Below are 24,574 nucleotides of genomic sequence, written 5' to 3' on the forward strand. Positions count from 1 at the left end.
CGTATGGACTTAGGTTAGGTTAGGTTAGGTGTTAGGAGGTTTTAAGATACCGTGCGATCGGCAAGCGTTACCGCAACTTAAGTAATTCGATTGTGGATGGCAGTGTTTAGAAGAAGTTTCTACGCAATCCATGATGGAGGGTACATAAGCTTCGGCCTGGCCGAACTTACGGCCGTATATACATGTTAATCATTGAGTCAATGATAACCCACAAGTACTTAGGTTTTCGAATTCAGTAGGGATGGTTTAGGGTATGATATAGTCGGTCCCGCCCGACTTTCTACTTTACTTACTTTTTTTTTTTTGTATATGTGGATAAATTCTTAATCTAGTTTTGCAATTAAAAACGGCAGTATTATGTTTTGTAGAACCACGACTGTTTTCCCTTTTTCAGCACAGAAAAATTGCTGACTAATTTTTACTATTATTACATATTTTTCTTATGTATTAAAATATTTGGCTTACTTTTTTTACATGTACCAGTATGTGTTTATTAGCACCTCAAAACACAAGTGTTTGGTCTTACGTGACTTCTGCCAAACAAGTACAAAAAATAGTTTAAATAGTGTTAATTTTTCGTTTTTTTTTTCTTTATGTTTTATTATCTATGGTTAACACACATATTAGAGTCATATTTTTGTGAATAAGTCAATCCAAAAGCTCGTATAAAACATCTGTTTCACAGTCCACCGATCACGTATTACAATAATATAATATTAGTCGAGCATTTCTAAAATAGAAATAAAACTATTCAAACACTTGTATAATCTACAAGGCGCGTTAAATATTGAAAGTTATTTTCAAAAAGATGATCGTCTATGCTACACATACAGCTCAAATAAATATATAGCAGCCTATTGCATTAAAGTATTTAATGAAATTGAAATAAACAAATTTTGATTAAAAAAAATGTTTTCTTTTTAACCAAATTTTGAAGTTACTTTTTGTGTATTTATTTTTGAAATTTTTAGTCAAAATTTATTTTATTTTTGAAGTTACTTTTTGTTTATTTAATTTTAAAATATTCACTTAAAAAATTACTTTTTTGAATTTTACGTAAGATTCCCTTACGTGTACAATGATTCAATTTTCAGCTACACTGTGTTCTTTTGTTTTCTTTCGACGGTTCAAGATCAAGAACTTTTAACAATTTGCATCAATTTCTCTGATCGTCATAGACGATTTTTTTTCAATTTGTAGGTAGAAATTTAACCGAATAAAGCTTTGAATATTCTACGTATATACATATGTACAAAAAAATTGTAGTGTAGGACATATGTCTCTTCCCTGTCCATCAGACGAATACGACTATTTTAGATACAATTGTTTTGAATGTTTGCCATACTCTTAAATTTAATGGTGATTGTTGAATGACTTTCATGCTATCGTTTGCGTAATAATTTTAAGAAATTTTATAAAGTATTTAAATGTTAATGCCTATATACAAAATTTTAATGTAAGTTTATTTATGTTTATTTTGTTTATTTATTTAGGTTTAACGTTTATTTATTTAGGTTTAACGTTAATTTATACTTTTTTTTGTACATGGATATAAGGATGAAAGAATGAAAATTGGGCATGTACAATTTGTTTCTTCTTGTCGAGAGGACATTCTAAAAAAAATCTAATAACATAAAAAAATATATTAAAATAATTAAATAAATAAAATACAATAAGTAAGTTATTATTATTAGTAAAACTAAATGCTTAAAATACAACTATTGTTAAAAAAAATCACATTTTGTAGTAATGATATTTTAGTAGTAATAAGATTTTATACCCACCACCATAGAATGGTGACGGTGGTATATAAATTTGTCATTCCTTTTATAACACATCGAAATTAGAGGTGTGCACGTGAGTAATACTGTGCTCACGCACACTCACGACGGAGAAATCTTATTCACGCACACTCACGCACGATATTTGTTGGTAGGACTCACGGTCACGCACGCTCACGAAAAGAAAATTTATACTCACGCACGAAAATCTTTTAAATGTCATGACTCACGAAAAATATCGTGACTCACGAAAAATGTCGTGACCCACGAATAATTTTATGAGTGATTTACCTGACTGAAAACATGAGTATGTTTAAAATCGAGTGCGTTATAAAACTCTTACCACCTAGGATGTCACTAAAATTATCAATGAATTCAACACGCAAGCATTTTATGTTCGTAAGCGAGATTATTTTCGTGAGCGTGTTTTTCCGAAATTCGTTACTCACGCACACTCACGAAGATATTATTTTCGTGACTCACGATCATGCACGACATTTGGTTGGTTAATCACGCTCACGCACACTCACGCCGTTGCCCTCAGCGTGACTCACGACTCACGCGTGAGTCACGAAAATGTTCGTGAGTCACGATAATTTCGTGTCACGTGCACACCTCTAATCGAAATATCGATTTCCGACTATATAAAGTATATATATATATTCTTGATCAAGGAGAAATTTTAAGACGATATAAGCATGTCCGTCTGTCTGTCTGTTGTAATCACGCTACAGCCTTCAATAATGGCGCTATCGTCCTGAAATTTGGCACAGATTAGTCCCCATATAAACCGACCTCCCGATTTGGGGTCTTGGGCTTATAAAAACTGTAGTTTTTATCCAATTTGCGTGAAATTGGAAATCTAGAGGTATTTTAGGACCATCAAAATGTGTACCGAAAATGGTGACGGTATCGGTGCATGTTTTGGTATAGCCCCCATATGGACCGATTTCCCGATTTTGCTTCTTGGGCGTCTAGAAAGTGTAATTTCTATCCGATTTGCCTATCCTTTAAAAATTCGTATTCTTTGTTTTTCTAGATTAGAATTTATTATTTTTAGTTCTTTTTTTGTAATTTTTATTTTGATTAAATATTTATATATATATATATATATATATATATATATATATATATATATATATATATATATATATATATATATATATATATATATATATATATATATATATATATATATATATATATATATATATATATATATATATATATATATATATATATATATATATATATATATATATATATATATATATATATATATATATATATATATATATATATATATATATATATATATATATATATATATATATATATGTAAAGTTATTTTTGTAGTATTTTTTGTAACCATTTTCTATTGGCCTATAGGCTTGGTTATTTTTACAATAAATATAAATAAAAACAAGTAAGGAAAGTCGGGCGGGGCCGACTATATTATACCCTGCACCACTTTGTTCATCTAAATTTTCGATACCATATCACATCCGTCAAATGTGTTGGGGGTATATATAAAGGTTTGTGCCAAATACATACATTTAAATATCACTCGATCTGGACAGAATTTGATAGACTTCTACAAAACCTATAGACTAGGGTGGAACACAATGTTAGTAAAAAAATTATGGGAAACATTTAAAAAAGGAAAGGTTTATTTATGATTTATCGCTCGATATATATGTATTAGAAGTTTAAGAAAATTAGAGTCAGTTTTTCAACTTTTCGACTAAGCAGTGGCGATTTTACAAGGAAAATGTTGGTATTTTGACCATTTTTGTCGAAATCAGAAAAACGTATATATGGGAGCTAATTGTACTAATTGTTCTTCTTGTGCAAAATGTTAAGCAAATTAGGGTAAATCTCTGGCTTCTGGGGCCATATAAGTCCATAGCGGCCGAAATATATATATGGGAGCTATATCTAAATCTGAACCGATTTCTTCCAAAATCAATAGGGTTCTATTCTGAGCCAAAACACATACTTGTGCCAAATTTGAAGTCGATTGGACCGACTAAAACTGCGACCTAGACTTTGATTACAAAAATGTGTTCACGGACAGACGGGCATGGCTATATCGACTCAGGAGCCCACCTTGAGCATTTTTGCCAAAGACATCATGTGTCTATCTCGTCTCCTTCTGGGTGTTGCAAACATATGCACTAACTTATAATACCCTGTTCCACATTGTGGCGCAGGGTATAATAAATAAATTAATAATAATAGCAAAAACTGAATGCCAAAGGATTTTACTATTCATTACTTTTTATGTGGTTAGTTTTGCTACTTCCATTCATATTCGAATAATGGTAATATTTTCTGCCTATGTACATATGTATATGCTATATTAAATTTGTTTGTGATCCAAAAGCAAAGAACTTTTGCCATTATATTCAATTAACAAAAATAAAAACAAAAACAATTTCTTGGAACAAACTCAAGTAGTCAATCATGTAGGCAAATATTCATACCACTCAGATGTACACTCACACAAAAAAGTCGATGGGTTAGGCTTTAAAATGTTAGCCGAAAGATTTTCAAAAACCAAAAATGTTTTTTTTCCATAATTCAAGCCTCAAATATTCTTAACGCCATCGAGTTTTATCGGCAATTTCATGTTCATGTTCATGGCATATTCATGTCTTAATTTGAGAATAATTCAGATTTTGGGACAAATGCATGATATATTTCTGACAACAGGTCAATTAAAAAGTTACCATGAACCGAAAAAAGTTACCATGAACGAAGATCAAACTGATATATCTGTCAAACTAGATTATGTTAAAAGATCTGAAAATATGTCATATATTAAAAAAACAAACCCTTCCTTACCCGAAAGAGACTATTTTCCCTTTATTAGCAAACTAAAACTGCATAACTAGCGAACTTTCCTGATGGCTGTATTGACATTTTCTTTTATGTGTAGAATTAATTTTTTTTCACCCCCAAGAATATATAGAAGTGTCATTTATCTTCTTTAAACAGTAGTCCGATGGTTTTTGTTGCGCAGGCCATACATACATCCATATTTTTATGTGGGTCTTTAATGTAGCATTCATACACGGCCACAATGAGGAACACAAATGAAAGTGCATTACATAAAAATATTCCTCTATTCTGCATAAGAGTAGTAGAAAAAATAATTTATACTTGAGATGTGCGCGTGAGAGAAATTTAAATACACACGTTTCACCACGATTCAAGACAGTTTCCATAACAGACGACAAATTTACGAGACTTTAGGCATTTTTAAACTAGGAATGAGAAAAAGTAACTAAAATAGCCATGCATGATTAGCATATGCGCAAAAATTAAATTTTCAGCGTGATTTTGAAGATTTTTTATTTGCTTACATCTATGAAACGAATTTATATTTCTCTCACATTCACGCACGACATATTTGTTTTTAATTTTGTTAAAAACTCATGACTATTTCGTGTCACGCGCACACCTCTAATATATACCCAACACATTAAGCTTCTGCTTCGAGATCATTGACAACCACTTCTTCTTGTATAATAAATGACGTCCTCGTACAACCCTCAATTGTAAAATCCTTTATGAAATTTGATAAGCACGTATAAGTTTATAGTTCGACATGGCTATAACTATAGCCACAGAGAACATATTTAAAAAGGAGATCTCAATGTAATTTCAATATATTGGCTTCGAAAATCGAATAAATAAGTATTTCCCTAAATACAAAATAATTTAATAAATTTTTTTAAATTTTCTGGTTCCAATATCACTATTTTTTTCAACCAAAGCAAATTTTTTGTTTGGCGCCCTTGAGTTAAAAAAATTGGATACCATGGTTTGCAATTTTCAAAAGAAAGTCTTAGTCAGGTTTGGTCCGATGGGACCAAAATTGGTGCAAAAAAATTATTAATTTTTAAATTTGGTCCGATGGTCGGACCCAATGGATTTTGCTAAAATTTTAACAAAAATATCTATAGAAATAAAATTTTGACAAAATTTTCTATAGAAATAAAACTTTTACAAAATTTTTTCCAGAAATAAAATTTTGACAAAATTTTCTATAGAAATAAAATTTTGACAAAAATTTCTATAGAAATAAAATTTTAACAAATTTATCTATAGAAATAAAATTTTAACAAAATTATCTATAGAAATAAAATTTTGACAAAATTTTCTATAGAAATAAAAGTTTGACAAAATTTTCTATAGAAATAAAATTTTGACAAAATTTTCTATAGAAATAAAATTTTGACAAAATTTTCTCCAGAAATGAAATTTTGGCAAAATTTTCTACAGAAATAAAATTTTGACAAAATTTTCTACAGAAATAAAATTTTAACAAAATTTTCTATAGAAATAAAATTTTGACGACATTTCTATAGAGTAAAATTGTGACGAAATTTTCTATAGTAATAAAATTTTGACAAATTTTTCTATAGAAATAAACATTTTCTATAGAAATACACTTTTTATATAGAATAAAATTTTTCTAAAGAAATAAAATTTTGGCAAAATTTTCTATAGAAATAAAAAATTTCTATAGAAATACAATCTTTCTACAGAATAAAATTTTTCTATAGAAATAAAAATTTGGCTAAATTTTCTATAGAAACGAAATTTTGACAAAATTTTCTATAGAATAAAAATAGAAATAAAAATTTGACCACGTTTTCCGTAGAAAAAATAAGTTTGACAAAAATTTCTATAGAAATAAACATTTACCACTATATTCTATAGAAAAAAATGGCAAAATTTTGTACACAAATAAACTTTAAAAAAAAATTGTATAGATACAAAATTTTGTGTAGGAAGAATTTTTTGAAAAAGGAAAATTTATATATAAATAAAATTTTGCGGTAACTTAAAATATAAAATAAAAGTTTGACAAATTTTCTATAGAAATACAATATTTCTATAGAAATGAGATTTTGACAAAATTTTGTATAGAAATGAAATTTTGACAAAATTTTCTATAGAAATAAAATTTTGACATTTTCTATAGAAGAAAAATTGTGACAAAATTGACTATAGAAATAAAATTTTGACAAATTTTTCTATAGAAATAAAATTTTGAAAAATTTTCTATACAAATAATATGTTGACGACATTTCTATAGAGTAAAATTGTGACAAAATTTTGTATAGTAATAAAATTTTGACAAATTTTTCTGTAGAAATAAAATGTTGACAAAATTATCTATAGAAATAAAATTTTAACAAAATTATCTATAGAAATAAAATTTTAACAAAATTATCTATAGAAATAAAATTTTAACAAAATTATCTATAGAAATAAAATGTTGACAAAATGTTCTATAGAAATAAAATTTTGACAAAATTTTCTATAGAAATAAAATTTTGACAAAAATTTCTATAGAAATACATTTCTATACAATTTCTATACAAATAATATTTTGACGACATTTCTATAGAGTAAAATTGTGACAAAATTTTCTATAGTAATAAAATTTTGACAAATTTTTCTATAGAAATAAAATTAAAAAAAAAAAATTCTACAGAAATAAACATTTTCTATAGAAATACACTTTTTGTATAGAATAAAATTTTTCTAAAGAAATAAAATTTTGGCAAAATTTTCTATAGAAATAAAAAATTTGTATAGAAATACAATCTTTCTACAGAATAAATTTTTCTATAGAAATAAAAATTTGGCTAAATTTTCTATAGAAACGAAATTTTGACAAAATTTTCTATAGAAATAAAATTTTGAAAAAATGTTCTCTGGAAATAAAATTAAAAAAAATCTATAGAAATACAATTTTTCTATAGAAATAAAACTTTGGCTAAATTTTCTATAAAAATGAAATTTTGACAAAATTTTCTATAGAAAAACAAGTAAGGAAAGTCTAAAGTCGGGCGGGGCCGACTATATTATATCCTGCACCACTTTCTACATCTAAATTTTCGATACCATATCACATCCGTCAAATGTGTTGGGTGCTATATATAAAGGTTTGTCCCAAATACATACATTTAAATATCACTCGATTTGGACAGAATTTGATGTCTATTTTACAAAATCTATAGACTCAAAATTTAAGTCGGCTAATGGACTAGGGTGGAACACAATGTTAGTAAAAAAAAATATGGGAAACGTTTAAATCTGAAGCAATTTTAAGGAAACTTCGCAAAAGTTTATTTATGATTTATCGCTCGATATATATGTATTAGAAGTTTAAGAAAATTAGAGTCATTTTTTCAACTTTTCGACTAAGCAGTGGCGATTTTACAAGGAAAATGTTGGTATTTTGACCATTTTTGTCGAAATCAGAAAAACATATATATGGAAGCTATATCTAAATCTGAACCGATTTCAACCTAATTTGGCACGCATAGCAACAATGCTAATTCTACTCCCTGTGCAAAATTTCAACTAAATCGGAGCAAAAATTAGCCTCTGTGGTCATATGAGTGTAAATCGGGCGAAAGCTATATATGGGAGCTATATCTAAATCTGAACCGATTTCAACCAAATTTGGCACGCATAGCTACAATGCTCATTCTACACCCTGTGCAAAATTTCAATTAAATCGGAGTAAAAGATTGGCCTCTGTGGTCATATGAGTGTAAATCGGGCGAAAGCTATATATGGGAGCTATATCTAAATCTGAACCGATTTTCACCAAATTTGACACGCATAGCTATAATGCTAATTCTACTCCCTGTGCAAAATTTCAACTAAATCGGAGCAAAAAATTGGCCTCTGTGGACGAAGGAGTGTAAATCGGCCGAAAGCTATATATTGGAGCTATATCTAAATCTGAACCGATTTGGATGATATTTTGCAAGTTTTTCGAGACTCATAAAATATTCGGATGTACGGAATTTGAGGAAGATCGGTTGATATACACGCCAATTATGACCAGATCGGTGAAAAATATATATGGCAGCTATATCTAAATCTGAACCGATTTTTTCCAAAATCAATAGGGATCGTATTCGAGCCGAAACAGGACTCTATACCAAATTTTAGGACAATCGGACTAAAACTACGAGTTGTACTTTGCACACAAAAATACATCAACAGACAGACAGACAGACAGACAGACAGACGGACATCGCTAAATCGACTCAGAATTTAATTCTAAGACGATCGGTATACTAAACGATGGGTCTCAGACTTTTCCTTCTTGGCGTTACATACAAATGCACAAACTTATTATACCCTGTACCACAGTAGTGGTGAAGGGTATAAATAGAAATAAAAATTTGACCAAGTATTCCGTAGAAATAAAATTTTGACAAAAATTCCTATAGAAATAAACATTTAACACTATTTTCTATAAAAAAATTGTCAAAATTTTGTACAGAAATAAACTTAAAAAAAATTTGTATAGATACAAAATTTTGTGTAGGAAGAAATTTTTGAAAAAAGAAAATTTATATATAAATAAAATTTTGCGGTAACTTAAAATATAAAAGTTTGACAAATTTTCTATAGAAATGAAATAAAATAAAATTTTGACGACATTTTCTATAGAAGTAAAATTGTGACAAAATTTACTATAGAAATAAAATTGTGGCTAAATTTTCTATACAAATGAAATTTTGACAAAATTTACTATAGATATAAAATTTGGACAAAATTTGCTATAGAAATAAAATTTTGACAAAATTTTCTATAGAAATAAAATTTTGAAAAAAAATCTATGGAAATAAAATTTTAACAAAATTTTCTATAAAAACAAGTATATACAGCAGTAAGTTCGGCCGGGCCGAATCTTAAATACCCTCCACCATGAACCAGATATTAGGGTTTCCTTTGAAATTTCAGGAGGGCTAGAGGACTTGAGGACACTTCCCGAAAATAAATTTAAAGATTTCACCTATGAGGACTATATCAGATTCTGGATTTATAAGAACCATTTTTGCTTGAGTTTTAGAGGAATCATTAACATCTCTTGTAAGTGTGCAAGAAAAATATAAAATAACGTCTTGATTTGAAATCTTAAATCTGTAGAAGTAAAATCTGGAAATTTTACATTGAGTTTCAAACAATTTTCATGATCAGTATTTACAATTTCTGGCAAATCAGATAAAAACTACGGTTTCTAGAAACCCAAGCAGTTTAATCGGGAGATCGTTCTGATGGGGGCTATACTAAAATATGGACCGATACTCACCGCTTTCGGCACACCTCTTTATGACCCGAAAATACCTATAGATTTCCAATTTCAGGCAAATAGGATAAAAACTTCGGATTCTAGAAGCCCAAGAAGTAAAATCGGGAAATCGGTCTATATGGGGGCTATACAAAAATATGGACCGATACTCACCATTTTCGGCACACCTCTTTATGGTCCCAAAATACCTCTAGATTTCCAATTTCAGACAAATTGGATAAAAACTACGGTTTCTATAAACCCAAGACCCCAAATCGGGAGGTCGTTTTATATGGGGACCATAAGCGTAGGAAGGCCTCTGGGGAGGGGGCTTAGACCCCCCAGAAAAATTTTAGCCCCCCCAGGATTTGAAAACCTATTTACGATTTTACATTTTTCTAAAAATTAAACAAGTATATACACAGCAGAAAGTCCCGCTAAAGATTTTCATGCACAATCGAATTACTTTGGTTGTGGTAGCAGTTGCCGATGGCAATGTTTTTAATCTGGTATTTATAAAATAAATCTGTGGTTGAACTTTTGATTTAGTTGAATAATTAAAGCTCCTTTATTATTTTGTTTAGTCTGGTTTAGTCAATTTAATTTAAAAAATAGTAATTGATACTATTTGGGGGCTACACCAAAATATGGACCGATACTCACCATTCTCGGCACACCTCTTTATGGTCCTAAAATACCTCTAGATTTCCAATTTCAGACAAATTGGATAAAAACTACGGTTTCTATAAGCCCAAGACCCCAAATCGGGAGATCGCTCTATATGGGAGCTATACCAAAATATGGACGGATACTCACAATTTTTGGCACACGTATTTGTGGTCCTACAATACCTCTAGATTTCCAATTTCAGGTAAATTGAATAAAAACTGCGGTTTCTATAAGCCCAAGAAGTAAAATCGGGAGATCGGTCTATATGGGGCTATACCAAAACATGGACCGACACTCACCATTTTTGGCACACCTCTTTATGGTCATAAAATACCTCTAGATTTTCAATTTCGCGCAAATTGGATGAAAACTACGGTTTCTATAAGCGAAAGACCCCAAATCGGGAGGTCGGTTTATATGGGGGCTATACCAAACCATGGACCGATACTCACAATTTTTGGCACACGTATTTGTGGTCTTACAATACCTCTAGATTTCCAATTTCAAGTAAATTGAATAAAAACTGCGGTTTCTATAAGCCCAAGAAGTAAAATCGGGAGATCGGTCTATATGGGGGCTATACCAAAACATTGGCCGATACTCACCATTTTTGGCACACCCCTTTATGGTCATAAAATACCTCTACATTTCTAATTTCAGGCAAATTGGATAAAAACTACGATTTCTATAAGCCCAAGACCCCAAATCGGGAGGTCGGTTTATATGGGGACTATATCAAAACCTGGACCGATATAGCCCATCTTCGAACTTGACCTGCCTGCAGACAAAAGACGAGTTTGTGCAAAATTTCAGCGCGATCGCTTCATTATTGAAGACTGTAGCGTGATTACAACAGACAGACAGACAGACAGACAGACAGACGGACAGACGGACATCGTTATATCGTCTTAGAATTTCTCCCTGATCAAGAATATATATACTTTATATAGTCGGAAATCGATATTTCGATGCGTTACAAACGGAATGACAAACTTATTATACCCCCGTCACCATTCTATGGTGGTGGGTATAATAAAATTTGGACAAAATTTTCTATAGAAATAAAATTTGGACAAAATTTTCTACAGAAATAAAATATTGACAAAGTTTTCTATAGAAACAAAAATTTTGAATAGAAATAAAAATTTATGTGCGTAAAGATAAATTCCGAATTTAGTTAGCACAGACACAAACCATTTTTTTTTGCAGAGCTCTGTTAATTAGTTAACAGAGCTTCATAAAGGAGATAACAGAGCACTGTAACGAGTTAACAGAGGTATTTTCTTCCCTAACCAATGATAGATTTATTTTGTGATCACCAGGAAAAATATTAAATGGTCTTCCTTACCAATTTACTTTATCTAAAATTAAACCACGCACTTGTGGCATTATCACGCACAGCTACATTCACACATATGTCTCAAAATTTTGCAGAAAATTGAGTTTTTCGGCACAATTTTTTGAGAGGATGGGACTCACGTGACTATTGTGGCCACATGGACAATTGTCCCACAATGACTCATACACCATATGAAAGGGCTTGAAGAGCTCTATCGATATTGGATATAATTTTTTAGATCCGCCGGTCAATTTTGGAGAATAAGAGTTCATTGTGGCAACGCTGGTCTTAGTCCTCAAATAAGGTGGATATTTCAGCATTACCTACTGAAAAAGTGAAAATAGTCAGGTTTGCTGGAAAAGTTATCGTACACCCAAAGAAATTTGTTAGTCGGTTGGTTGTTTCAGCAATTTCAGTCTCTTGAAAAAGGAAAACAGTTTCATTTGCTAGAACAATAATATGCAAAACAAAAAGTTTGCTATTTCAACAATGGAGAACTATGATACAGCAAACGTAATGATTTTTTAGAAAATGATGATCATCTATTGCATGCATTCAAAACAGTGTTGCAATTGTTTAGCATAGTTTCTCCCACCAAATTAAGGGGGTGGCTGCTAACTTACTAAATCCTTTGGGCGATGTTGCGAAACCTTCTTTACGATACAAAAAAATTCAAATGTAACAAATGTAAACCCCAGCAACAATGATAAAAGTATAGAAGAATAGAATAGAGCAAAACGTGAAAAGTGGGACAGATGTGAAAAAATAACAAATTAAATGATGTTACACAGTAGTCAATAGCAAATAAACATATCACTGTTAATAGGCAAAGTAACCTATTATAGATTTTATTGTTTAGAGCACGGCTGTGGAGTCGAGCCATAATATTTTGACAAAATTTTCTAAAGGAACAAATTTTTGACAAAATTTTCTATAGAAATAAAATGTTGACAATATTTTCTATAGAAATAAAATTTTGACAAAATTTTCTATAGAAATAAAATGTTGACAAAATTTTCTACAGAAATAAACTTTTGACAAAAATTTCTATAGAAATAAAATTTTCACAAAATTTTCTATAGAATTAAAATTTTGACAAAATTAGCTATAGAAATAAAATTCTGATATAGAAATAAAATTTTGACAAATTTTCTATAGAAATAAAATTTTGACAAAATTTTTTATGAAAATAAAATTTTGAAAAAATTTTCTTTGAAAATAAACTTTTGACAAATTTTTCTATAGAAATAAAATTTTGACAAAATTTTCTATAGAAATAAACAAAAAATAAAAAATCTAAAAGAAAAAAGAAAAAATTTTGACAATATTTCTTCCAGCATGAACTTTTCTGTTGTTCTAAATTTGTAAAGGACTATTAGCAAATACGTTTGTTAAAGACTTTCAAATATTAAAATATTTTGTCAAAACTATTGTACCATAAATCTGATATCGGCTCAAAAATGTCTACTCAAAAGGTACTAATCAGAGAATGAAGCCGCCGAGTCGCGCCGCCGATTTCAGTCGGCGCCGACGATTTTTGACCAGTCGACGCCGCCGCCGAATATATCGACTCATCTCGACTCAAATTTAGCCGCCAATTAATCAAAAATATCGATTTAAAAATGTATTACTAATTGTCGTACTTTATTCCAAAATTTTGAACCTTCCACCCACAATCAATCTATTTCACACTGCTATAATAACTTTGCAAAAAAATTTGCTCAGAAAATTTGAAGTCAATGTAAATTTGATTGTAAGATTGGTTGTACAACTAATCTCATTACCATTCGAATAACTTCAAATTGATTTTATAATGGATAATTGTCCACCGCCGAATGGACAAATCTATATCGGCTTAGCCGTCAAGCCGCCGCCGGAGACAAAAATTTAGTGTCAGCCGCCGCCGACAAAAATGGGTCGGCTTCATTCTCTGGTACTAATCATTCGAGGGGGTACTACGGTACTGACCAGGGTGAAAAAAGTACTACAGTACTGCATTTTCCATCCCTGTTACACAGTAGTCAATAGCAAATAAACATCACTGTGGATAGGCAAAGTCAAAGATAATAACTTTAGGAAGATAGGAAATTGGCTTGCGCCATACATGTTTGTAATTTTTTTATTTGTTTTTCGTTTTTTTTTTTTGTTTTTTAATGAAAAACTTAATTTTCTTAATGAAACAATGTTCAATTTTAGGAACAAAAAATTACATTTTCCCGTTTAAGGAAATTTATTTCGTGCACTTAAATTCTTTTTATTTGCATTTTAATGCTATGTCAATACTTGTCGTATACGCTTTTGGTTCGAGTATGAAACTAACACGGTAGCCAATTTCATATCTTCCTAGAGTTTATTGTCTTTGGGCAAAGTAACCTATTATAGTTTTTATTGTATAGAGCAGATTAATATTTGACGAACGACTTTGGGTTTTCATGTAAAAATTAGAATATAAAAAAGATTAGTGTCAATAATTGTTTTAATAATAGAAAATGAAAACGGCGAATAGAAGATAAGCCATGTAGATATAATAAATTCTAACAAATGCCGCGTCATCTTCCTTAAGAGATATACGTAACATCGCCTACCGCCAATCGCTATATTTGTGCTTAGACACAAAGTCAATTCTGTAATTTTTTTATCCAAGACAGTAACGACGAAGTTCACTGTTTTTTTTATTCTCACTTTAATGCTTGTTCGAAAGAACCCAATGTAGTGTTGTTATTGGTAGGTTTTCATGTTAATTAAACGAAGATTTCGCAGGCAAAATTATTGTGTTGGTAAAATTTGTTTTTTTTTTTTTTTTTTAAGCACCACAATTGTTGGACAAAGAAATATAATAACTTATTATTAAATCCAATTGGATTCAGGTAGATTTTTTTAATTTCTGTTTTTGTCGAGCTTTTGCCAAGTGATGCTCTTAGTTTTAATATAATAACTAGTTTTTATCCCGTTTATATTAAAAAAAAAATATTGTTCTTAGAACGTTCTTATACTAGTCACTTTTTCTGATTCATTTTAGCCATATTTTCATGTAATTATGAATTTTTTTTCTGTTACGCTACTGAGGTTACGCAATTTTCAACTCATTATTTTTTTGCCGTTTTTAACGTTATCCCAAGTGTTTTTTTTTACAAAGTTGTCTTGTTTCATCTATTTTTGATTTTTTTGCTTCGCGAATTTACTTTTTAGCTCGTTGAATAAGCCTTTTCTTAATTTTCTTGGCACTTACTTCAGGTGTTATTTTTCTAAAAATCGATTCAATTTTATTATAAATATATATCTAGTAGAAGAATGCTGCTGCTACTGCACTCATCAACTCACTTACTACTGCAACCGCCGCACCGCGACACTCGCGCAATTAAATTTCGAGACTATTTGACTTCTATTTGAATTGTATTTTGCTGTATCTTCAAATTCGTGTTGTTGCCTTTGCCATCGTGTTTTGCAGTCGGAATCAGCAGTTTTTGCTCATGCTCTCTAACATGAAACCGAAAAAAAACCCCAAAACCACCACCGTCACTTTTCAATTGCTCGTTTGTTTTGTCTCTTTTTTTTGCATTTGTTCTCAGAGAATAATCAATTGTATGTTGTGTGGGGGCCTGTCTGGATAAAAACAAAATTCTATGTAGTTAAGGGGGGATGATACATGTATTTATCGTTTATCTTTTTACCTTGATTTTCTCGAACGTCACATGTGTGCACTGAAAAACTTATTGGATGTGCCATGGTAAAATATGTAAAGGTAGAAGTTCACTTATTTCTGTCAATTTTCAATAGACGAATTACAGCTATTTTAACTGTTTTATTTTCATTTATTAAATTTTGCATTTATTAAAGAGCACTTATAGGATAAAATGTTATTAATAGCAAACACTGAGGGTTTTTTCGGAAGACAAATAAATGCAGTTTTTTGCTAAAACAGCAAAAAAGATTGTTATTATAGAACAGCAGACAAGAACAAAAAAACTTTTCTTTGATACCCGGCACCTCTTTTTACATTATGTAAATTTAGTTTATATAATAAGTTGTAAATAAATTTATTTATTTTACCTTTATTTTATTTTTATTTATTTAATAATAAATATTTTTATTTATTGTTATTATATAATTAATTTAATAATTAGTAGTATTATTAATAGTTTAAAATATTCATTGTAGTTATATAAATTCTTACAAACTTGAATTTATTTTAACAAATTGACTAAAAGAAGATTTAAAACGCATAAAATTTGTTTCATTTTTAAGACAATTCGGTATACTATTATATAATTGTAGCCCTTTGTAAAATAGTGATCTTTGCTTTCTTTCGGTTTCCAGTCTTCTCAGCCTAAAATTGTGTGTATTTCGTAACATATAGGGTTGTGCATCCGAGACGTATTGAATTTGTGGTGCGTTGTTTCCATTTCGCATTTTTTGTATAAATATTATCGTGTTGAATTGAAGTCTTTGGTTAATATCCAGCCATTGTAGCGTATTCAGCATCCACTTTATGTTTGTGTATCTATTTGCTTTTAGTATTATTCTCATTCCTTTATTTTGTAATTTTTGCAGCCTTTGAATTTGTGTTTTAGTGCAACAAGTAAACAGAATTGTTGACCCGTATTCAAAATATGGTTTAATTATTGTATTATATACATTTATTGCTGTGTTTATTGATATTTGATTCCTAATTCGTCTAAAGAAACCAATTTTTTTACATATGTAAACGACATGGTCTTTAAATTTTAATATATTTAAATTTTACTTAATATATTTAACTTTTTCGATTGTTTCATCATTTATTTTAAATATTTTATCACTTTCCATGTTTTTTTCCATTATTTTAGTTTTTGATTCGTTTAACTTTAACTTATTTATTTTTAACCAAATATTTATATTTATATCATATACAAGATTGTCATAACATTCGTTGCTTGATTCTGCCTCTGTAAAAATTAGTGTATCATCCGCATAAAGTATAATCTCCGATTTATTTAGTATATTTGGCATATCATTTATATATATAATGAATAACAATGCTCCTAGAACTGATCCTTGTGGGACCCCAAAGTCATTACTCACAACTTCAGATCGTGTACCATTAACTTTTGTAACTTGTTTTCTTCCTTCAAGATATGATATAAACCACTTCAGTTCTTTATCTTGGATGCCATAGTTAAACAATTTTTGTATTAGTATTTCTCTGTCAATGGTTTCAAATGCGCGTTTAAAGTCTAAAAATAGTGCCATAATCTTCTTATTCTTTTCTATATTCTTCCATCTATTTATTACATAGTTTACAGCTGTTTCACAAGAGTGGTTTTTTCGAAATCCAGATTGATATTTCGAGAACAGATTATTTTCTTCCATATATTTTTCAAGTTGCTCATGAACTATTTTTTCTATTATTTTTTCGCAAGTTTTTAGCGTGTTAATTGGTCGGTATTCTACACATTTTTTTTGTTTTAGAAACTTTCTCTATTGGTGTAACCATTGATTTTTTCCAGTTTGCGGGAAATTCGCCTGTCTCAAGTGATTTGTTTATAATTTTTAATAAAATATAACCAGTTTTGTCCCATGTATTATCATTTTAATATTTATTTTATTGAAATCTGGTTTTGCTTTTAATCTAGAACATATGCTTAGTAATTCTTGTATATTTATTGCACGAAAAATGAATTTGGAATTTGTCAAATTAATGTGGTTCACATATTAGGGCTGTTTTCTTTTTGCACTGGATGCAACATTTGTATGGGCTATCCAGAACATCGTTGCACTGGTGTTCTATCCAGAACATCTCATCAGTGCAAGTCGCGCCGATATTGCCAGATTGTATTTGGATAAAGTGACGCTTCTTCGATTCACAATAGCAATTTATTGTGACTATTTTATCGAAAAACATGAAATTCAAAGTGATACAGTGTCATAAATAATCGCAGCAGTAAATATTTATTACTATTTGGAGCATTTCATACATTAAAAATGCAAGATTTCACTTCTTTTCTGTGATTGTTTTTAAACAGCTGATGACAGTGTTGCATATTTTTGGAGATGTCCTGGATAAACGAGTACTCTGTTTTCTTTTAGTCCTTAACGGCTTAGCATATCCAGTGCTAAAAGAAAACAGTCCTATTGTATATTATCTATATTATCACGAATAGTTTTAATACTGTCTATAAAGTAATTATTAAATTATTTTTGTTTGTATTTTTGTTGTATTTAAAACTTTCTATCTCTTTACATTGAGTTATGTTCACTTCATTATTGTACTCAATATCTATGTTTATGGCTTCATGATCTGATATTTTACATGTTTTGCTTATTTGTGTATTAACTTTGTCTATAACATATAACATAACATATAACATATAATTCAAGTACAATAAATATAAAATAGTAAACTTATAAACATGCCATTGTATTTCTCATTGAAAACTAAAAAACAAAACTATAATAATCCCTTCAAACAGGGTATTATAAGTTAGCGCATATGTTTGCAATACCCAGAAGGAGATGAGATAGACACATGGTGTCTTTGGTAATATTGCTCAGGATCGGTCCCCGAGTTGATATAGCCATGTCCGTCCGTCTGTCTGTGAAAACATAATCAAAGTCCATGTCGCAGTTTTAGTCCAATCGACTTACAATTTGGCACAAGTTTCGGTTTTGGATCAGAATAGAACCCTAATGATTTTGGAAGAAATCGGTTCAGATTTAGATATAGTTCCCATATATATGTTTTTCTGATTTCGGCAGAAATGGGCAAAATACCAATATTTTCTTTGTAAAATCGCTCTAGATTTAAGTGTCTCACATATTTTTAACTAATATTTTGTTCCACCCCAGGACATTAGCCGACTTCAATTTTAAGTCTATAGAAGTCTAACAAATTTTTTCCATATCGGGCTAGGTTTAAATATATGTATATGGAAACATAAACCTTTATATATAGCACCCTACACATTGGACGGATTTGATATGCTATCGAAAATGTGGGTCGTCAAAGTGGTGCAGGGTATAATATAGTCGGCCCCATCCGACTTTAGACTTTCCTTACATGTTTGTTCAAAAAAGTTAAAATAAACATTAAACCTACTTTGACCATATAAATTCATTCGGTAAACTGTCAATAAATTGTTTTAAATATGGGTATTAATCACAGAATTTTTTATGTTTTAAAAGTTGACAAGTAATTAATATGCATGATATGGTATGCATTGCATACCATCTCCCTTCTCATATATTTTTTTTAAATTAGAAAAACTCTATTTTGGTTTAATGACTAGTCTAGCCCAATTTGACCCCTTCCTATGATATCAACCGGTTATAATTGAACGGAATAATTTGTTGTTTTCTATTTGGGGATCAATTTCCCTTATGCATTTATTTAAAAAATTCGTAATACTAAACCAGTCGTCATATATTTTGAGACTTGGGAAATCGGACATCTCTCAAAACTGGACAATTCTCTTGAGATGTTTGCCATATTATCACTTAAAATTAACCTCTCATAAGTGGACCTCCCAAATTTAGGCGACCGTGGGTGTCCACTTCAAGTAGGTTCCACTTTATTTGCAAATTCATCTAATCATGAAACCAACACTGACCATATGAGATGCGGGAACGACAATTTCGTGGCGAGAATAGATATAAACAAATGATTTGTGGAATAGTGTAGGAATTTTTTTAAAATATCATTATGAGCAAAATATCACTTCTGGATAGTCTGTCACTTGCCATTTGCAAGCTATTAAACCTACATATGAATGTTTATTCGAACATTTTTTGTTGCTATAGCAATCTTGTAGTGTAAAAATAGCAATTATCTGCATTGTAACATTTTTATTTTTAGTGTTTGTTTGCAAAAAGATGTGGCTATGTGCCAATAACAACAATGAACATATCCATAGCGAATGTAGGGGGTTCCGCAAATTTTCAATATGTATAAATATTTCGATAATGGCCAAAATGTAAAATTAAATGTTTTTCGGTGTCTTCTTAATAACAACTCAATATTAAGAAAATGGTCCTAATACAGACAATGGAAAGCCTTCATTTTCGGATCAACATGTGATATCAAAATCCCATTGCTGATGTCACTGGTCTAGAGTATATTTAAAGTGCATAACAAATTCGCTAACTTTTAGCTTTTATCAATGCCCTCAAGTATGTCCTCTTTAAGGTTAATATATTCATATTTGGTACGATACTCAAAAATAGCATATACTCAAAATAGCACTGGTGGTTGGTGTTTGCTATTATTCCTGAGATAAATTATTGCTATATATTAGGCGGTAGTGTATCGGATATTCTACACGTCCAAGATATTTCGTAAATAATCACCCTTATTCCTGAAGTCGCCCTCGCCGTCGCTTTTCGTCTGTCGCCACTAATTGGTATTCCGTTCGTCGATATATTCTGCTATCGTCGAAAATCGGTATTCCTGGTGTCGTGAATAAGTGTGAATAATTTTGAATGAGTTAGTAAATGGCAGTGATTTTGCCAGATTTATGCAAATTGGTTGATAAATTTGTATGGGGGATATATAAACAGATGTAAAGAATTCTTATGGATAATGTTCAATTGGAGTAAGAAACGCTCATCAATGAGAGTATTAAGAACGATGCGACAATAAGTCGGTCAGTAAATCTGCCTCGAAAATGATATTTTCCGAGTTCATGAAAATCAGACGGTTATTGCAACCTGTATCTTGGCATCAAGTACCATTAAACTATGAATTGTATAAAACATTGAATATATATTATATAAAATCAAAGAATAAGCCAGCTTCATTTTCATTTATTGTATATGGGATTGTTAGATATTTTATATAAAGTGAATTTACGAATTAACCTCATCTAGTGTGTGCGCCATCCAATCTGGTTCAGCAGCTGCAATTTTTTCTATAATTGAATTTACTTGATAACAAAGAGATTGTATCTGACCATCCCATAGAGGCAAGACCTCACGTTTTTCAAAATGCACAATACCACTAATTTGATCAATATGGCCACTCATGCGACCTTCTGTTATCATTTGGGATGCAATATTTTCAGCCTTCGATGCTGGTATTTCGAGAAGCGCCCCCAATTCGACAAATGTTATATTATTATACAATTTACTTGCTGACAAAAGATTATGTTCAAAAACAGCCCGATCTAGAATAGATGAGCCATCAACTGTGGCTGCTTTTTGATGTGGTTGCAATAGTGCTTCGAACTCTTGTAATTCAGAACGGCGAATAATGCGATCCAAATACATTTTCTCCAAAATGGAATATGCCGGTAATTGTTGGCAACGTTCATCCTTAAACAGAGTGGCTAGCATGCGAGAGCGTTGTTGACCAGCTGATGCCAAAACGGTGCATATCAAGGCTTTTTTAAGCGCTGTCATACGCTCACCTTCGTCCACAATAGTTCGATATGAAAGTTCATTGTAGCGTTGAGCTGCCTCAATAAATTTTCGACGATAATCGAGGACACGGGCATAGCATACTTTGTACATGACCTAAGATGATTAACATTTACATTAAGTGTTAAATCCCAAGTAGATATTTTTACCTGTAACTCTTCGCTATGCGTCTCTGCTTGCAACAATGAAGCCCGATTTATGTAGAATTCAGCTTGGGCTGAATCATTTTCTTCCAAATACAAACGAGCTATTTTCAAATATGTCTCCAGTTTGTAATCAACCGTGTACTGTTTTTGTCCTGTTTCCAAAGGTATTCCCACTAATACATTCGCAGCTTCCCTCCATTGTTGGTTACGTTCATATATATCCGCCAAATGCTGGCGAATTCCAGCCACCTGTTCTTCGAATGAAATTACACGAGGTTGGACTTTATCCAAAGTGAAGTGGGATACCACTTTCGACACATCATCCGGAAGTTTACTCAACTGAATTCCAACATCATTTAGTATTTGTCGTGATATGACTAAACTAACATGCTCATTAACAATTGCTTCCACAAAAAGTTTGAGAGTATCGATCAATTCATTGCCGGTATTGGTTAGTACAACTTCGAGGAGCTGGCGATATCGGTCCGTTTGATCTTTGTGTGTTCCCGAGAAATTAACCAAAGACATCAATTGGCTGCGTAAATTATTAGCTGTTATTACCATGATTGGTTAAAAATTGGTATACCAAATAACAATGATTTATTCAATACGAGAGCAAATTGATTATATCCTTCGAAGAAATGTAAACAAAAGCTGATGACATTCTTAGGCCAGATTAGTCATACAAGTAGCGTAGCGTTATCGCATTGTTACAGTTTTATTTATTTGAGACAAAAGGATGGAAAAGTTGGCAACCCTGAGAACAAGCAGACGTATATCTTAATAGCAGAAAACAATTTTTTATTTAATTTTAAAATATTTGGTAATATTGTTGACCCAGGCAATTCTACTGCAAATTCTGCAAAGAATATGCCTGGCCGTATACCACGCGACATGGAGTGTGATGTAGTAGAGGTAGAAATACCCTCATCAAACCAAATTCAACAAGTTGCCACAGCCGGCAACAATAACAATGAGCAGCAAATCATAACCCAATCTAATGACCGCAAAAGGCAGCGGCTTGAAAAAACAACACCATCTGATATTGTAATTCCCGACCTGTCGGAGAAATTAAAAAATTATAAACCTACTGATGAGAACAGGTTTGGTATCTTAGGAGTATTGGCAGATGTCAATATTGAATGTCCAGCACCAAGCACCAGCTCGCAAGCGTCAATTAAAAATAACACCAACAACAAAAATACACAGAAACCAAAATGGTGTCCTCCAATCTTCATCTACAATGTGAATATAAAAACATTAGTTGACACTCTCCGCAATACAATTCCAGCGTTTTCATTCAAAATTAAAAACATCAACAGAAACAAAAGCAAAATTTACTTTGCAGACACAAATGTTCATACATCGATGATGGCAATTCTAAGAGAGAAAAATATTCATTCTTATTCTTTCACACCGAAAGATTTGAAACAAACTTCTCTAGTACTAAGAGGACTTACATCTGACACTGAGATTGAAGAAATAAAATCTGAAATAAATAACATTGTTCCTGATACTGTGGCAAGCATAGTCAAATTTACAACCCCTAATTCCATTAAAAACAACATTGATACCGGCCTTTTCCTTGTATCTTTATTTCCAGGGAAAACATTGAGTGACATTTCCAAAATAAACAGTTTACAGAGCCAAATTATTCAATGGGAAAAGCCAAAAAGAAAAGGAACAGACGTACAATGTCGCAGATGTCAAAGATGGGGTCACACTTCAAAAAATTGTAACTCGGCTTACAGATGTGTAAAATGCGACCAAACTCATAACCCAGGTGAGTGTCAGAGAAGACGAGAGGACAACAATGAACCCTTCTGCAATAACTGCAAAGAGCCTGGACACCCCGCAAACTGGCGGGGTTGTCCAACATACAAAAAATATGCAGCGGCTAGAAAACAAAGGCTGGTCAAAGCGGCTGAAGAACGTACCTTAGCAAGAAACAATGTCCACAAAGCGATTGGCATGTCTAACGTTATCCCAGACCAAAGTTTTGCCAGTCTTTTTCATTCACGTCCGGTTCAACAAAATTCAACAACATCAAAACCTTCCATCATTGAACAATTTATGAAGTTGAGTTCAATTTTTCTGGAGTCTGAAGAGCTGTCAATTGAACAGGAGGTAAATATTTTCCTGTCTGAATACCCGAAGATGCAAAAATCTGAAGCCAAAGCCGAATTTATCCGTATTCTGAACAAAATTAAGAATAAATATGGACCATAGATCCATAAATTTCTTAACGTTCAATATAAGATCACTGGTTGATCGCAGTCGTCAAATCGACCTTAAAAATACTCTATTTCACAATAAAATAGATATTGGGTTCATTCAGGAATGTCACCTGAAAAGTAAAAAAAGAGTGAAATTGGATGGTTACAACTTTATATATGACTACTCACCATTGGGTGTTGCTGTTGTTTTAAAAAACACTTTTTTTTATGACAAAGTCTTATTAGACAATGTTGGCATCAAAACTTCTCTCATAAAAGTTGAATCGTCTATTAATAATTCCACAAAAAGATACTTGTTTGGGTCTGTTTATATACCTTGTAATCACCCTGCTCAACAACTTGAAAATGATTTGGAAAATTTACTTCGGCTTTGTCAGGATTACGATGCTTTTGTACTTGGTGGAGACCTCAATTCAAAAAACCCCGCTTGGGGGGATACCATCGAAAACTCAAATGGCAAAATACTTTTCAATTGGCTGGAGAATAATACTTTAGATATTACCAGATTATGTGATTCATCGCCCTCTTATCCGAACGGCTCCTCATATCTTGACCATTTCTTAGTCAGCTCTCAGCTGATCAGTGGAAACATGACGAATCTTCAAATATCAACATTATCATCCTTTTCAGATCATTTCCCACTTAAACTTAATTTAAAAATGCAACATACTGACTTTCTCCTCAGAACTCCACGTAAAATTACATCATATAAAAATACAAACTGGAATAATTTTCGCCGTGATATGGACTCTGCCTCAAGTAGATTGCTGCCTCAACACAACAATAATCTAGAAAATACCGAAATCGACAATTTAATAAATGAATTCAATGAGGCATATAAGGTAGTACATAACTCACACTCACAGCAAATAGAAATCAATGACAATAAATTCCCG

The 24,574-nt window shown here is 31.2% G+C and overlaps 2 protein-coding genes across 4 annotated transcripts in view; both read right to left on the reverse strand.

Moving 5' to 3' along the window:
* The window catches only part of P5CDh1 (delta-1-Pyrroline-5-carboxylate dehydrogenase 1), a 38,015-nt gene extending 22,641 nt beyond the window's left edge, over positions 1-15,374 (reverse strand). The window contains exon 1 of one of the 3 annotated variants that reach the window (XM_075307518.1): positions 15,227-15,374. The gene's annotated coding sequence lies outside the window, so the exon portion shown is untranslated. Of the gene's footprint in view, positions 1-15,134 lie in introns of all 3 variants that reach the window. The other 2 variants (XM_075307519.1, XM_075307517.1) reach the window with 2 other exon arrangements.
* A 5,267-nt stretch (positions 15,375-20,641) lies between these two features.
* CSN4 (COP9 signalosome subunit 4) lies at positions 20,642-22,106 on the reverse strand. Its single transcript, XM_075303302.1, has 2 exons — positions 21,445-22,106; positions 20,642-21,391 (listed from the first exon to the last, which is right to left on the reverse strand). Exons 1-2 carry the CDS (start codon positions 22,003-22,005, stop codon positions 20,726-20,728), a joined length of 1,227 nt encoding a protein of 408 aa, XP_075159417.1. The 5' UTR covers positions 22,006-22,106; the 3' UTR covers positions 20,642-20,725.
* Between the last annotated feature and the right edge of the window lie 2,468 nt (positions 22,107-24,574).

Source organism: Haematobia irritans, chromosome 4 (assembly GCF_050003625.1).
Source record: "Haematobia irritans isolate KBUSLIRL chromosome 4, ASM5000362v1, whole genome shotgun sequence".
NCBI lineage: Eukaryota > Metazoa > Arthropoda > Insecta > Diptera > Muscidae > Haematobia > Haematobia irritans.